The sequence below is a fragment of the Onychomys torridus genome, chromosome 14 (assembly GCF_903995425.1).
Source record: "Onychomys torridus chromosome 14, mOncTor1.1, whole genome shotgun sequence".
NCBI lineage: Eukaryota > Metazoa > Chordata > Mammalia > Rodentia > Cricetidae > Onychomys > Onychomys torridus.
The window spans coordinates 75,673,202-75,689,710 of NC_050456.1; the positions used below are offsets into that span (position 1 = coordinate 75,673,202).

The window sequence follows — 16,509 nt, forward strand, 5'->3', positions numbered from 1 at the left end:
TATTAGGAATTCCCAGAAAGAATCTACATTGTGTAAACTCTAGACTTGTTTTATCCTTTAAATCCCATGGCTTTGGTTAATGTACTGGGTAAATATTTCCATAAAGGATATTTACAAAGGGATTTTTGAGAAATGCCACAGGAAGGAATTTTGATTTGTAAATGAGAGAATGGGAATGTTTGCAAATCATTTTCTAAAAATAATCGTGGCCACTGAAAGTGTCCTCTTGAAGCCAAACCCTCCATCTCTTTGGAATCAAGAGACTGTCCCAGACCATGATGCTGCCAGGAGGTTCAGAGAGGGCTCTTGGGGTCCCACTGGTACTGGAGGATACTTTGGGGTACCTGTTGGGATAGCAGTAGGAGTGACAAGGTCAAGTTAGCAATGTGGGCATTGCCTGCCCCAGTTCCTCACTGCTCTCCCTACATGAGCAGCTCCAGGCCCGGCCAGCTCCAGCCTCGCACCCCTGGCCCGGAGGCTTACCGAGGAACTCTCAGGTTCTAGGCTAGTACAGAGAAAAGGCTAGGAAGGGCCTGGTGAATTCTCCCATGACTTCCAACTTCATCCGGTGAAGACAGGCTGGCTCCTCCCTTCACTGGGGCTCTGAGTTCCAGTGAGTCACCGTAGGTAGCTGCCTGCCATCTGCCTGTTCAGTTCCTGCAGGCAGTGAATGGGAAGTCCGTGGAAAGGACTGGGCACCTTCACTTTGGAGAGCCCTTATTCTTTTTCATTCTTACAAAGGTGCTAACTGGGAAGAAAATACCAGTGCTTGGTGCTCGGCAAAGGGTCATCTGTGCTGGGGCAGCAGAGCACAGGAAAAAAGCACATGAAGCTTCCCCAACTCCTCAGCCATGTCTTCCTCACGTGTAAGGTGAAAATGATGGATGACTTCTAAAGTGACCCATCTTTTCTTTGGTTTGACAGGTTTAATGACATCTGTATGAATGGTCCAGGCCATTGGACACAACCCAGATCTTGACAAAAATCTAACCATGATTCTGGGAATGAATGGCCCACCCCATGATCCTCCCAGCTGCCAGCCAGGCACATGTGTGCTGACCGCAGAAGGGATGGTTCCAGCTGGAGAAATTTTGATAATTTTTTCATGGTGGCTGGAGGCCCTTCCACTTCCTCTCAGGACAGCCGTTAGCACATAGGTAGAAGTGGGCACACTGACGTCACCCAGAGAATTCTGGCTCCGCCCCTGGTCTGTGGACTCAAACCTCACACATCAGTAGCCGTAATGCTCTGTGTCACACTCCACGTGCAAAGCTGTCGTTGGTGTAAGCATGCCACGGTAGTGTCTCTATTCCTCAACAATAGTGAGGGCAACTACAGGGTTATTCTGTGTGCCTTGGGCACATCTTCACTCTTGAGCAGAGAATAAGTGTTTGGCAAGTCCTGGGCATTCCTTGAATGTAGCAGCTTCCTCTAAAACAGGTGTGCTTTTCCTTTATTTAGGGCTGTGTTCTTTATTAGGCTTTCTGTATTTTTTGCTCCCATATCTCATCCTCTTTAGAAGTGACTGGTGCAGACGACAGTCTTACTTGTGACTTGGTACAATCTTCACCTTCCATCTTAGAATGTTTAACATGTAAAAATACTTGGCTTCCAAGCCGCCTCAGGATTTGAACAGCATTTAATCTCTGCTCTGACAATGCTTCCATTAGAGACAAAAGCAATGTAGGGCAATGTAATATTTTACTTTATGTAATATTCATGGCAAATGAATATTAATAATTACATAATGAGTCTTGTCACCATGAAGTACTTATTAAATTTAAATAGGGAGTCAGCAATAACATTCTGAGAGAAGAAGGTGATGTAGGCAGTACACTAATCCACTAAGGAATTTCTTAACTTAAAAAAGTTTTGTATCAGAGAAATGGCTACTTATTCATAAGTTTATAAGTACAGTTCACATTAGATGTAGCTGGACTGAGAAAGTGTTTCAGTTATAGCCACTGGTAGAGATGTGTCAACTTCATAATTAAGACACTATGTTTCTATCTACAACCTGCTGCCATGGGCTGCTTTTGTAGAGTAAGAACTGTCTAGCCATCTGTTGGAAACTTGGTTGTCACATACACAAGCACTGCCCATCTTTGGAGTCAACCAATTTGAAGGAAAATCAAATATCCTCAGGCCAATGCCTGTTCCGCTGTACAGCCTGAACCATGGCAGGTGGTCCTGCTTTACAGGCTGGTGAGGTCAACTGTGCTGGACTGTCTGGCCTTTCCTCCTCTGAGCGCTTTGTCCTCTGGCCGCATCCTCTAGTTCCTATAGGCTCAGTTGTTTTTCTTCTTCTTCTTCTTCTTCTTCTTCTTCTTCTTCTTCTTCTTCTTCCTCTCCTTCTTCTTCTTCCTCTCCTCCTCCTGCTCCTCCTCCTCCTCCTCCTCCTCCTCCTCCTCCTCCTCCTCCTTCTTCTGGTTGTTTGAAACAGGGTTTCTCTGTGTAGCTTTGTGCCTTTCCTGGGACTCACTCTGTAGCCCAGGCTGGCCTCGAACTCACAGAGATCCGCCTGCCTCTGCCTCCCGAGTGCTGGGATTAAAGGCGTGTGCCACCACCACTTGGCAGTTGTTTTGCTTCTACATTGCCACCCTAGTGGTGACCTTTGTGCTCAGCCTTGGGTTCAAGGTCCTTCATGTGGCTCTTCATCCTCTCCTGGGCCCTGACATCATGCCTCTCCAGCATGCCTCTTATGCCCAGCAGGTTATTATTTTCCCCTCTCACTTAGAGTTAGTTTATCACACAAGTTATTTGAAGATCCCAAAAGAAGACTTGAAAGTCTCCTAAATTGTCAACAGTGACTCAGGACTCCCGGGACACTTTCCACATTCCCAACCAGCTCTTCTTTCTAGGGCACCGTGCAGGTGGTGTGGTTAATTTTGACATCACTGGCCCTCTTCGTTTTGCTGTGTAAGCACAGTCCTGTGTCAGCAGACAGACTCATTTCAGAGGTGGGTCCCCACACACCCAGCCAAGTACATAGGGCACTCTACACAGTTATGTAGTAACAAGGTTTTCTCTCTCTCTCTCTCTCTCTCTCTCTCTCTCTCTCTCTCTCTCACACACACACACACACACACACACACACACACACACACACACACACACAATGTCTAGTCGACATGATTTGAAATGCTTCAGAAGAGGTTTGCCTTTCCACATGCTCGCCTCTCCAGCACAGTGGAAGGATTTCCTTAGAACAATGAAATGCTATTTTGAATAATCTGAACACCCTTACCAGGCAGCTATGTTAAATATTGTGTATGCTGGGGACTTTAAAAACAAACAAACAAACAAAAAAAAAAACAGGGTTTCACCCATGTGTTTCAGTCAGGTTAGCCTTGAACTTACTGTGTAGTCCAGTTGGCACTGGCCTGGTACTCACCACCCTGCCTTAGCCTTCCAAGTACTAAGATTACAGGAATATGCCTCCATGTTCAACCCCAACAAGGTTTTCCTCGACCATCAGACTAGTTCAGCATCTCAAACAATGCCAAGGCACATAGCAGGTGCCCAGAAAACATTGATTGAATGACTCTCTCTTATCTTATGTTTATCTCTCTTAATGAGATGAGAGAAGGTTAGGATGATGGAGCTGGACGCTCATACCTGAGTTTCCATCCCAGCCCTGCTACTTCTTGTTCCTCGATTCTAAGTCACTTGATTTGGCGGGGGTGGTGGGGTGGGGAGTAGGGAGTGGATTCTTCAGCATAAAGATAGTGTCTCCCTCATAGCTGTCATTAGGACCAAATAAGGTCCTTTCCCCAGCTTCCTCCACACGGGGTGGCCTACAGCTGCCATGCACAGCTGTGGTTACTGCTGCTCTATCCCAAGGTGTTGGGGTCCATGTGCACACATATTTGCTCACTCTTCCTCCCCCGCCCCCGGAAAATGCCTCCCTTCCAGGGGACTGTTTTGTTTCTGTCACTGTGATAAAAAGCAGCTGTTTCAGCTCACGGTTCCAGGTTAGGGTCTGTCACTTTGGGAAAGTCACAGGGGCAAGAACTTGAGGAGGTGAAGCACATTACTTCCGTGGTCAAGAGCAGAGAATGTGGGACTGGACTTGGGTTTCAGTTCCCAGCACCCATGTTGAGGGAGGGTCACAACCATCTGTCCCTCCAGGTCCAGGGGATCCGACACACTCTCCTGGCCTCTGTGGGCACCAGACATGCTTGTGGTGTGCAGGCATACAGACAAGCAAAACACCCACACCCATTAATTTTTAAACGAAAGAGCGGAGAATGAGTCCAGGCAAGCTTGCTTGCTCTCAAGCCCCTCTCCACATTTACATAGCCCAGGATAAAGAGTGTTGCTCATATTCAGGGTAGGGTGGGTTCTCCCCCATCCCCAACTAACCCAATTAAGGCAGTTTCTCACAAGCTAACCCAATCCAGACAGCTCCTCAGGGAGACGCTCTTCCCAGGTGATGCTGGGTCATGTCCCATTGACAACATTAACCAACCATCAAGGAAACGTCTTAGAATTCTGTGCCTTTTACCTCAACCTGAAAAGAGAGGAATCAGAAACTTGGACAGTGCCTATCTCCTTACTCATATGGTCCCACAGCATGGCTTCACTTGGACCTACTATGTGCATAGCATGGTGCAAGGCAGGATGGGGAATGGAATGGGCTGTGTGAAGAGAGTCATCCTTGCAGGACGTATCGACAGCATGGTAACAGACTCGCGTTGGTCCCTCAGTTTCAGTAAGACTCAACACAGACCAGTGGGGGAAGTAGGAAAAGGGTTTAGATAAGCAGTTCACTGAGAAAGACACAGCCCCGAGTGGATAAAATGGTGCTCAAACCATCTTCAAGCGAGGACAAAAGTGGCTTACCCAAGCTCGTGAGTCTCTCTGAGACGCCTCCCAGCACCTACTTGTGTTCTGGTCTTCCGTCTGGTGCTGTAGAGTGTTGGAGAGGGGTGTGACAGTGTTTGCACAGACTTCAGCTCACCCCGCAGGGCTCAGCTAAAGAGCCCTTTCTTAGCCCCCATCTGAGGTAGGTGTTTTGCAGAAAGACTGTGTCTGAGGCGGAGGGTCTGTTACTCTTCTCTGTGCGCCCCCCCCCCATTCCCACCCATGACCTCCCTTGGCTTCAGAAGAGCAGAGACATTGTCCTTTCTCAGTCTCTGACCCTGCAGCACTTTCCAAAGTGCAGGGGACACAAAAGCTGCCCAGTAAGCTGTCCTAGGATGAATGAAATTACATAAAAACCTAGATTCATTTAAGAAACTGGTAAAGAGCGCCATCTAGGGGTTAACCATTGATACCATACTTTTAGCCTTAGGTTTGTGTTTTGTGTTTTGGTCCCTTAAAGGATCATTTCACTCTTGAAGCCCTGGAGACATTTACCTCTTAACAAGGTTTAAAATAACTGATGCTGACTTTCTTTAGTTGTTTGGGTTTTTGTGACTGTCAGCAGAGGGATCCAGAGATAGAGATTATGTGGGTTCTTGTGGGTGAAATTGGCCAAGTGAGAAGCAATCAGCCCCAGAGTGTTGGCACTTGGTCCTGTCTCACACAGTCTGAGGTGGTTCTGTCCATTTTGTGGATGAAGGAGCAGAGCTTACTGAGGGGAAGCCGGGTATGTTCCCCTGATGTGCTTCATAGCTTTGATTTAAAGGAACAAAACACCCCAGCACCCCCTTGGTGCCTCTTCCATGACCTTTGGTGCCCTCCTGTGTCACCTGCTCCTGGAAGGTATTTCCTCTTCCCAGAGTCCTGGATACCTGCGCATCCATGAGGGATCAAATTCCCCTGTGGGCTTTCTCTTTCCGGTGGACCATTGTCTATATGTATATGTGTGTGCATGTGCATGGTGTGTGTGTGTGTGTGTGTGTGTGTGTGTGTGTGTGTGTATGTGTGTGTGTACGTGTGTGCAAGCCAGGGTTTAATGTCAGTTGTCTCCCTCTGCTGCAAGCTGCAATAATATGAAGTAGGATTTCAGCTGATTATGACAAGCTAATGATACCTGGAAGAAGCCAAGGCTTTCCATAGGTCAAGCTGAGGCTCAAGGAGTCTTGTTGATATTGGCTTTTGGTTATTAGCCATTTCCTGCTATGAATCTCTCATGTGCTACTGTAGCTTTCCATCACTCATTGGGCACAATTTCCCCTCTACTAATGGAATATTTAGACAACTTTCTCTGCAGTAACGCAGCCAGGATCCCTAATTTCAGGCCTTCCTGTCATTATCGTCATTAGCAGCATCCGGCCAGGACCATCCCCAGATGGATGAAGTATCTTATCAGAGATACCTCTGTACTCTCTGAGAACAGATTTAAGCACCCAGACTATCTGTTTGATAAGGCCTGGCAGATGTGCTAAGCTTAACTTTCTCCTTTCCAGAGTCTTATCTCTAGTTTTAGATCCACCCTTAGCAATTAACTCAGAACTAAAGGGTTCCTACTTACAGGTATATCTAGCTGTGATGGAAGTTGCCTAGCCAAGTTGCCTAGCAACCGAGCACATTTCCCCCACCCTGCCAGAAATGGCGGGAGCAGAGATAGCTTGGAGAGATAAAGGCCAAAGGGATACAAGGCAGTTTTATTTTCAGAGCAGGGACGGAGAAGGAAAAAGAGAATGGAGATGAGTAAGATCTGGAGAGGAATGAACTGAGATGGGAAGAACTAGACTGGAAGAGAACTGGATTAGAGAAGAACTAGATTGGAAGAGAACAGATTGGAGGGCTAGAAGAGAAGACTAGAGGAACGAGATGGAAGATGAGGAAGAGCCAGGTGGGTGAGAACAAGATGGAAAGAACTGAGGAGATGGAAAAGAATGAGAGAGAACTTAGAAGACAGAGGGGAACTAAGGATGAAGAGGAGCTGAGATGGAAAGTACTAGATGGATGAGAACCCAGATGGGGCAGAAGTAGATGAAGGAATTAAGATAGCACGTGGGGGGAACAGCAGATAAATGTCGAGAGAAATCAGGCAAGAAAGGAGCTAAGCAAGAGAGCAGAGGAGAAGCCGTGTAGAGAGACCTGACTCAGAAGAATCAAGTGTAGGGACTGAACAATTTTGTGTACGTAGATTTACTAGAGTATTCTTCCGATCTATTCACTGCCGGGAGTGTCTCTTCTGGAACTCTGGGGGAACTATCGAGGGGCTGGACCCCAGCTGCTTTCAATATTCCTCAATCACTCCCTACCTTTTATTAAGACGGGGCCTCTCACTGAACCTGGAGTTCACTGATTGGCTAAGCTGGCTAGCCAGAGAGTCCCGGGAATCCTCCTGTCTTTATCCTCTCGGACCCCGCCCCAACCAGCACCGTCTCCTTATGTGGGTGCTGGGGATCTGAACCCAGGTCCTCATGCGTGTGCAGTAGCGACTTCACTGCCAGAGTCACCTCCCCAGCTCCCATAACTGCATTTTCCTGTTTCTGGAAACTGCCCAGGATCAGTGACGTCAGTGTTCAGGGCTTCTGCATCTTTTTACCTATGTGATCAACATCATGATGAAAAAGAATTCTCTTCCTGTCTTTTGATCTCCTGCCTGGCTCCCTTGATCTTGTTTCTATAACCTCAGGAGGTTTGCCTTGCTGTCTGTTTTCCTTAGCCTCCGCTCTCCTGTTCTCACTCTGCCTGTGAGCCTTATGTATAAGTGACATGGAGTCAGGACTCTGGACAGATCACAGGACTGTCACTCATGCCCTGACAGTGGGGACCAGCCAGGTGAGCCACAGAAAGACAGCTATTCTAAGTCTGACACAGAGCTGCAGCCAATAAGTGGTATACTGGACTTAAAAAAAACAACAAACAGAGAAAGACAGCCCCACCCCCCCCCCCCAGGACAGGCCTGTGCCACATGTTAGATAAAATGTCAAGAAAGACAAAGGGGAATCCACATATTCTCACACATTCCCTGTCTGGTAGATCTTCAGGGAGTGCCCAGAACAGACTGGAGTGGAATGTGGGCGGGAACACTTTCTGAGGTTCATCAGTGGTGTGAGGTCAGAGGGGGGAAACCAGAGAGAAGTTGCCCCAGGCCCTGCCCCCAGTGCCAGGCAGCTGTCCCCCTCTGTTCTGCACTGGAAATGCCATGGTGAGCAGGATGAAGGTCCTGCATCTGTGAGCCCTTCTGCCCAGTAGAGAAGCAAGGTAAACTACAGGGCTAAATGTGCTACAGACAAAATGACCCGGGGTGGGGCAGGGGTGGGGAGTGTGGGAAGTGGGACCTGAGAGAAGACTGCGGTGTTGGCTGGACATCTAAGAAGGCCTCCACAGGAAGTGGCCACAAGTAGAGACCGGAGCCGCAGCCGTGTGTGTCATCTGCAGGCTGATGTCCAGGAGGAAGCCAATGCTGCATACTGGAGTGTGTGAGGCAAGGCCACAGGACAGCAGCTACAGGCTGGAGACAGGCCAGAGCTACTGAGTCAAGGCTCCAGAAATGGCTTGCCTGGGGCCGTAGTAGAGCCCCAAGGGGAACCCAGGCTTTTAGATAGAAAGGCTGAACAGGGCTTTTGCAGCCCTGATTTTCATGATGACCACAGTTCAGAGTTTAGAAAGCGTCATGAACAGCCAATTCTGCTGCTCATGTCTGAGACAGGCTTAAGGTACCATGTAAGCAGCAACCTCACCACACATGCCACACATGTGTGCAGTGGTCTGGAAGTCAAGGGTGGTGATGGGTAATACCAGTGATATAGTGTGAGCTAATGGGTGACTTCTAGTCAAGGTATTTTTTATTATATTTCATTATATTAGAATGAAGGAGAAAAAGGGTAATCTTAGGATTTTAGGGTTAGATGGCTCTGTTAGTAGAATGAATGTCTGCCATGCAAGATGATGTGATGAGTAGTTATTTTTGGTGTTGTGGTTGTTGTTGTTTGTTTGTTTGTGTGCTGGTTAGTTTTATATCAACTTGACACAAGCTAGAGTCATTTCGGAAGAGGGACCCTCAACTGAGAAAGGGGTGTTGGATCCTGTGGAACTGGAGTTACAAATGGTTTGTTTGACCCGCCATGTGGGTGCTGGAAACTGAACCTGAAAGTACAGATACAGCTCTTAACCACTGAGCCACCTCTCCAGCCTCCCTACAGTGTGTTTTGCTAGGTTTTTCCCCCTCTTCTCCCCGCTTTCCCCCCATGCATCCCTGACTCCCCACAGCCCCCTTCCCACTCTCGAGTTGAATATGCTTTATTGCCCTTCCTCCTCTTCCCCTCCTGGCTCCTCCTCCCCTCCAGGGTCTCCCTTTCAATTTCGTAGCCTATACCCACTCACCACTACTTACACACATGCAGACAGACACTGAAGCTAGGACCCAGCTGAAAGGATTGCATGTGTGCTGGCTAGTTCTGAGTTAACTTGGCACAGTCACAAGTCATCAGAAGGAGGGAACCTTAGTTAGGAAAATGCCTCCGTGAGATCGGGCTGTGGGCAGGCCTGTAGGGCATTTTCTTAATTAGTGACTAATGGGGGAGGGCCCAGTGCATTGTAGGTGGGACCACCCCTGGGCTGGTGGTCCTGGGTTCTATAAGAAAACAGGCTGAGCAAGCCATGGGGGGCAAGTCAGTAAGCAGTACTCCTCCATGGCCTCTGCATCAGCTCCTGCCTCCAGGTTCCTGCCCTGTTTGAGTTCCTGTCCTGACTTTCCTCAGCCATGGACTGTTACCTGGAAGTGTAAGCTTAAATAAACCCTTTCCTCCTCATGTTGCTTTCGTCATGGTGTTTATCACAGCAAGAGTAACAATGTGTGATGTTTGTCTTTCTGAGGCTGGCTATCTCAGTTAATAGAATATATTCCAGATCCACTCATTTCCTGTAAATTTCATTTTTCTTTGCAGCTGCATAAAACTCCATTGTGTGCCCATATCACATTGTTATTCTTCTGTAGACGGACATCTGACTGGTTCCATCCCTTCTGTGGATGGACACAGCTGGTTCCATCCTTTCTGTGGATGGACACACAGCTGGTTCCATCCCTTCTGTGGACGGACACACAGCTGGTTCCATCCCTTGCTGTTGTGAATAGTGCAGCCATAAGCATGAATGTGCAAGTATCTCTTTGGCAGGAGATAGGACTCTGCTCATTTTAAGTTAGTCCCTTACATCTGAGAGAGCAGGAAAGTCAAACCTAACACATTCGCCAGGGCCGCCCTGACCTTGACAAGCCCACTGTCTTCTAACCTATATCTGCTCTCCTTGAAGCACTTGGGTGAAAAACAGGATTACAATCCCATTTACTTAATTTTGAGCACACACACACACACACACACACACACACACATTTTTCTTTTGCAGTTAGTTTGGCCTTGTTTTTGTAATTAGTGCACATTATTTCCACACCATGCTTGTGGAACATGGCCTTGACGTATGGCTGTGGAGCTGTGGGAGGAAACACTCAGGTGCCCTTTAGAAAGTGTTTGGAGGCTGGGGAGGTGGCTCAGCAGGGCAAATACTAACCGTGCATGAGTGAGGACTCGAGTTCAGATCCCCCAAAGCCCCATAAAAGCCGAGTGGGTATGTAGTGCTTTTGTAGACCCAGTGTGAGGAAGGCAGAGATGGAGACTCTCTGGAGCAAGCTGGCCAGCCATACTGGCTGAAACAGTGAGCTCTGGGTTCAGTGGGAGACCCTGCCTCCATCTGTGGGAGACCCTGCCTCCATCTGTGGGAGACTCTGCCTCCATCTGTGGGAGACCCTGCCTCCATCTATGGAGACCCTGCCTCCATCTATGAGAGAGAATTATCAAGGAAAAACATGACGTGTCCTCAGACCTCTGCATGAACATGCACACATGTATGTCTGCACACATGCAAACACACATCTATATGTATATGCACACTACAAACACATGTATATATGCAAATACATGCACATATTATACATGCATATAAATAATACTAAATTTTGTTTGTTTGTTTTCACAGCAAACCCAAGGAGCCTGCATTCAGTCCAGGTAAGTTCTGTTTCCATTCTTGGATGTGGGGAGGGCTAAAATTTAGACCTGGACTGAGTGGCAAATAGGAAATGGTGACCTCAGAGCCAGGCCTTGGGTACTCAGGAAACAGCTCTGGTGTTTGTGAATGCAACCAGGCAGCCACTGGCAGCTCAGCTAACAGCAGGATTACCAGTAAACAGGCATAGAGACTAGACCACTTCCCGCCCCTTGTCAAACCCACAGAGTTCAGTAAGGGTTAGAGCAGGAACTTCCATCATAAAGAAGCCCTTCATCTCTCCACCTGCTCAGCCAAAGTCTCCTGCACTTCTCCCCAAGAGAAAGCCTCTCCTCCATAAATACCTGTTCAAAATACCTGCTCCTTCTCTGCCTCTAATTTCCTAAATTACAAACCAATACTTTGTAGATGGCTGTCCATATAGCTCTCTAAATCACACTTTATAAGAAAGCAGATGCTACGTTATCTTTTTTTTTAGCATATTAACTGTATTTTAAGATATAGTTAAACATGCAAAAAATTATGAGTATGTAATTAAATAAATTCATCTGATTTTAATTTTCCCAGTTCCCCACTTCCATGCAAAATTAATCCCTTAAAATGTAACTACCATAAACCTACAGGCGTGCAACCTGAGTGTACATGTCAGGATACATGAAATGTCCCCTTGTTCCCTTGTCCTCTGGGGGGCAGAATACCACCAGCCTGCGGCAGACAGGCCAGCTACACTTGCGGTACCAGCCATCTCTTTGTCTAGCCCTTCAGTCTCCGAAACCCCAAGGGAAGCGCCGGGTGACACACTGCACAGGTAGGCAGAGCTTCCCAGCCCACAGCCCCTCTGCACGAGGCTGCTGCGCCAGTCCAGAGACTGTTTCCATATGGGCAAAGCCCTCCTCGCATGACATCGGTTCTGTAACTCGTCCTAAGTTCAACGCACCTCTGAACATTCACTTGGATGGGCTTCCACACCTGCCTGTGATTTGGATTGCCGTTCATCATTGGCTAACTGTAGGAGGTCTGAGTGCACCTGAAGAGAGCCATAAGGCAGCCCCCCCCCCCCCCGAGTGTCCACTGTTTGGCATGAAGCTCTGCACCGCTGACCTCTCCCCACTAGCTCTTCTGGGTTTGGTGATTGTGTGTTGTGCTCCTAACATGTCTGGAAACAGTCTTGCTTTTGCGTGTCATGTTGACTGTCAATGTAGGCCATCTGAGTTCATGGTACACAGCGGCACACAGCTGAACATTGTTTTGGCCTAGTAAGTAATTTGTAATGGTGAGGTAAGGCAACCTCAGTCACAGGCATTCTTCTCGGGAGCCTAACGACCACAGAACTTCAATAGACTGTCCACAGACTCCATGTGCACTGTTGGCACCCACGATCGGCTCTGTCTCTCTGTCTTTGGAAATGCTATTACTTGGGCATTAGTCCTGCCAACGCTGGTAGGGTTGATGCGTGTCCTACTGATAGTTGGTGGAATCATTTCCCACTTCACTTCAAACTCCATCATTCTCTGCTTCTTTTTTCTCTGAGATGGGGCTGGTGGCTGCTTTTTAAGTCACCATTTGTGGTCAGTGGAAGAGCAGCAACTTGGGTGAGAGGTTAGAGAAGGGAAGAGCTTCAGAAGAGGAGGGAAGGAGAGAGCTGGAGCCGAGGCTCAGAGGGAAGACAGGGCGGGTACCGAGAGACACTTCGGGCCTGAGAGGAGAATCCTCGTGAAGGTGGATGTAAAAGATGAGGCCAGATGAAGAGCCTGGCAGGGAAGTTAGGGACTGTTAGAGCTAGTGGTGGTGAGCAAGTAGGCAGTGACCCTCATGGATGAAGCGTTGGATGAAGTGAAGTCCAGGCTGGTTGGGATTGGCAACAGTATGCAAAGTGACTCCAGGGAGCAATAAGAGGGCCTGCAGTGCAGTGATGGCAGTCTTGGGTGGACTGCTCCAGATACAGCCAGGGAGGATGGTGCCCAATTGAGAAACATCCCTGCCATCACCGGGGCAGTGGCTGGAACCGTGTGTGCTGCAGGGATGAGCACATTCATGGTTCTTACCTAAAAATCAAGCTTCATTAAACCCAGAATGAAGAGTGTCATGTGCATTGGGATCTGAAGCGCATGCCCTTGGTGACAAATGGTGTTGCATGAGGCCTTATTTGAAAGTCCTTAGCTGTTGAAGTCCTGTGATTGTCTCTCTGCTTACCCTCATCAGTATCCTCTCCATGGTGATTTGTGTGTGTGTGTGTGTGTGTGTGTGTGTGTGTGTGTGTGTGTGTGTGTGTGTGGTTTTGGGTGGGTATTGCTGTTTACCCCTGCCTGCTTTAGAGTCCATTGATTCTGGATTTTCCAATCTGCAGGAGCATCAGAATGGACGGTCTGACTGAACTCATCCAGAGTCCATGAGATGTTTTCTTTGCTCTTGAAACTCTAGTCAGAGTACCCCATGTGGGTTTGATTTTTTGTTTGTTCATTTTGTTTTTGTTTTTACTTTGGCCCCTCTCTTGATTAGTATACCAAAAAGTTATTTTAGGGGCCTAGAGAGATGGTTCAGCAGTTAAGAGCACTTGCTGCTTTTGCAGAAGACCCAGATTCAGTTCCCAGCATCCACATGGTGGCTCACAACTGCCTGTAACTCCAGTCCTTGGTCATCTGGTGCTCTCTTTTGGCCTCCACACACATGAGGAATACATGTGATGCATATACTCATACACATAAAAATAATAAATCTTCCAATTAAAAAGCAGTTATTTTAATAGAAATAGTCCAGAAAACTGTCCCCGCTTTGGTTTCTCCCCTACTCTCCTCCCTCCCTCTCCCTCCTTCTCTGTTGATTCTTCCCTATTTATTTTCCATTTCTAGCTTCTCTTTAAGTGTTTTTTTTTATTTTAATGCTTTGCTTCTAAGATTTATTTATTTATCTGGGCAGTGGTGGCATATACCTTTAATCCCAATACTCAGGAGGCAGAGGCAGATGGATATCTGAGTTTGAGGCCAGCCTGGTCTACAGAGCAAGTTCCATGACAGCCAGAGCTGAACAGAGTAACTCTGTTTCAAGAAAAATTTTTTTATTTAGCATTTTCTTTTTTATTGAATCCTAGCCTGCACTTATCATTCTGCGTACTTAGTATTCTTTGCATTTTAAAGAACTGTACAATGCAAAAGATACATGGAAGTATATTTTACACTCTAATGTTACAAACCAATTTAAATATCATAAGATATTTCTTAAAGTTTGATACTGATATTATATATACATTGGACTCAATGACAGACTTAGGTGGGTTTATTGAGTTAGTTGTGATTCTTGGTTGTACATTTTCTTCTGATAATAACAACATATCTGCACTCAGATGTCCCAGGAAATGATTGTTAACATCTAGTTCACACCTATTACCAAGTCTTATGTATGGTGTGAACTTGAATGAGAAGCTCAAAAATAACGATGACACAAATGTTTGTTTCAAGTTATTTAATTTTGTGTTAGATTTTTAACTTAATTTTTGTTTGCGTGTGTATGTGTCTCCTTGTTATATATGCAAGTACCAAAGGAGGCCAGAGGAGGGCAGCAGATCCCTTGGAGTGTTGTGAGCCATCTGATGTGGATGCTGGAACCTAACTTGGGTCCTCTGGAAGAGCAGTATGTGCTCTTAACCTCTAAGCCATCTCTCCAACCCATGTGTTAGGTTTTATCTCCTCCGGAACAATAATTGAAAAGGACATGGCATGGAGTGGGGGAGGAGATGGGAACGATGGGACCAGTGAGATGGCTCAGCAGATAAAACTGCTTACCAAAGCCTGACTACCTGAGTTTGATCCCCTGGGTCTCCTGCAATGGAAGGAGGAGATGGAAGGAGAGAAGAGACTCCCGAAAGTTGTTCTTTGACCTCCACATGTGCCGTGTGACACCCACCCCAACCCTCACCAACACGTTAAATAAGTAAATGAGTTTGTTTTTTTTTTTAACTTTTAAAGGTACACAAGAGAAATGGTCACTTGTGCAGTGACAGGCTAGCCCCGTGCGTGGCATCTTCTTCCAGGGTGCCGAGATGTATCACTGACATCTTTGTTGCTTTTGTAGAAGAGGGATATGTAAAAATGTTTCTCCGAGGCCGCCCCGTGACCATGTACATGCCCAAAGACCAAGTGGATTCTTACAGTTTGGAAGCAAAAGCTGAGTTACCAACCAAGAGGCTGAAGCTGGAATGGGTGTATCCTTTATGCACTGGCCGGATTGTCCGCGGGTGACTTCTGGAAGTCTAGTGGTAAAAGATTCATAAAAGTTCAATGTTTGGGGTTGGAGATTTAGCTCAGTGGTAGAGTGCTTGCCTAGCAAGTGCAAGGCCCTGGGTTTGATCTTCAGCTCAAAAAAAAAAAAAAAAAAGTTCAATGTTTTACTGTGAACTTTAAAAAAAAAAAATTCAAGTTTTCAAACATGGCCGTGTAGGAGAAGCAATTCCTGAGCAAGTACTCATGATTGTGGTTCCTGAAAAGACAACGTGGAAATGGTCATTGTATAGATGAATGGTTTGGGGGTTAGGGTAATACATCACGTTTGTGGCCTGCCTGTCAATCAAAAAACAAACAAACAAACAAAGAACCACATTAGTTAGGCAGATGCAGAGAAGCAAGCTTAGGAAAACTAATCAAAACTGGGCAAATTTAGGACTCAAATGACCATGGTGGGACCTTTCGTTGTTCTCGATCCTTTGAGGCAGGGTCTCACTATGCAGCCCAGCCTTGAACTGACAGAGATCCTTCTCCTCAGTCCCCTGAGTGTTGGGGGTGTAGGCATGCGTTTCTACCACTCTCCCTCTACAAAGACTTTACACTCCAATGTCTAGTGATTGTCTGCCGCTCACCGACAATGTCATGCTCTGAAGACACATTCCAAGATGCTGATTTAAGTCGGTGCTGCCCTGCCTTCATTGACAAGAAATTAGTATTTGAGATAATGGAATCATATTCACAGAAGTCAAAAGATCAGATGTTGCTTGGCAATCTATTTGGGCGCATGTCGTGGACGGGTTCTGCCTCTTGATTAAGTTGAGCAGTTTACTAAATCTAGTCCAGAAAAGGTTATTCAGGGAATGTTTCCTGATTTGTGTTTTAAAAGACGTGAAACAATAAAATTTGCTCCAAATAAATGGCATTTCGGCCAGGTTATTTTTTACACTCAGGTTCAAGTGACGCTTTGCTTTCAGAAATACACACGATAAAATTGACATAGGTCAGTGAGAGGGCTCAGTGGGTAAAGGGACTTGCTGCTAAGCCTGAGGACCCAAGTTCAATTCCTGGACCCACATGGTAGAAGGAGAAAACAGACTCCTGCAAGTTGTCCTCTGGCCTCCATACACATAGCAACCATGCACATGTGCTCACTCACACACACACACTATAGCAACCATGCCCATGTGCTCACTCACATACACACACTATAGCAACCATGCACATGTGCTCACTCACATACACACACTATAGCAACCATGCCCATGTGCTCACTCACATACACACACTATAGCAACCATGCACATGTGCTCACTCACATACACACACTATAGCAACCATGCACATGTGCTCACTCACATACACACTATAGCAACCATGCCCATGTGCT

General features: G+C 46.8%; 1 protein-coding gene across 8 annotated transcripts in view; it reads left to right on the plus strand.

The window, feature by feature from the left end:
- Window positions 1-16,509, plus strand: part of Eml1 (EMAP like 1) — a 163,219-nt gene that overhangs the window by 118,449 nt on the left and 28,261 nt on the right. For 5 of the 8 annotated variants that reach the window (XM_036205665.1, XM_036205671.1, XM_036205669.1 and 2 more), the window contains 3 exons: window positions 10,879-10,907; window positions 11,663-11,713; window positions 14,974-15,103. In XM_036205665.1, the coding sequence (XP_036061558.1) occupies window positions 10,879-10,907; window positions 11,663-11,713; window positions 14,974-15,103 (210 nt within the window). The remainder of the gene's footprint in view (window positions 1-10,878; window positions 10,908-11,662; window positions 11,714-14,973; window positions 15,104-16,509) is intronic. The other 3 variants (XM_036205667.1, XM_036205672.1, XM_036205666.1) reach the window with 1 other exon arrangement.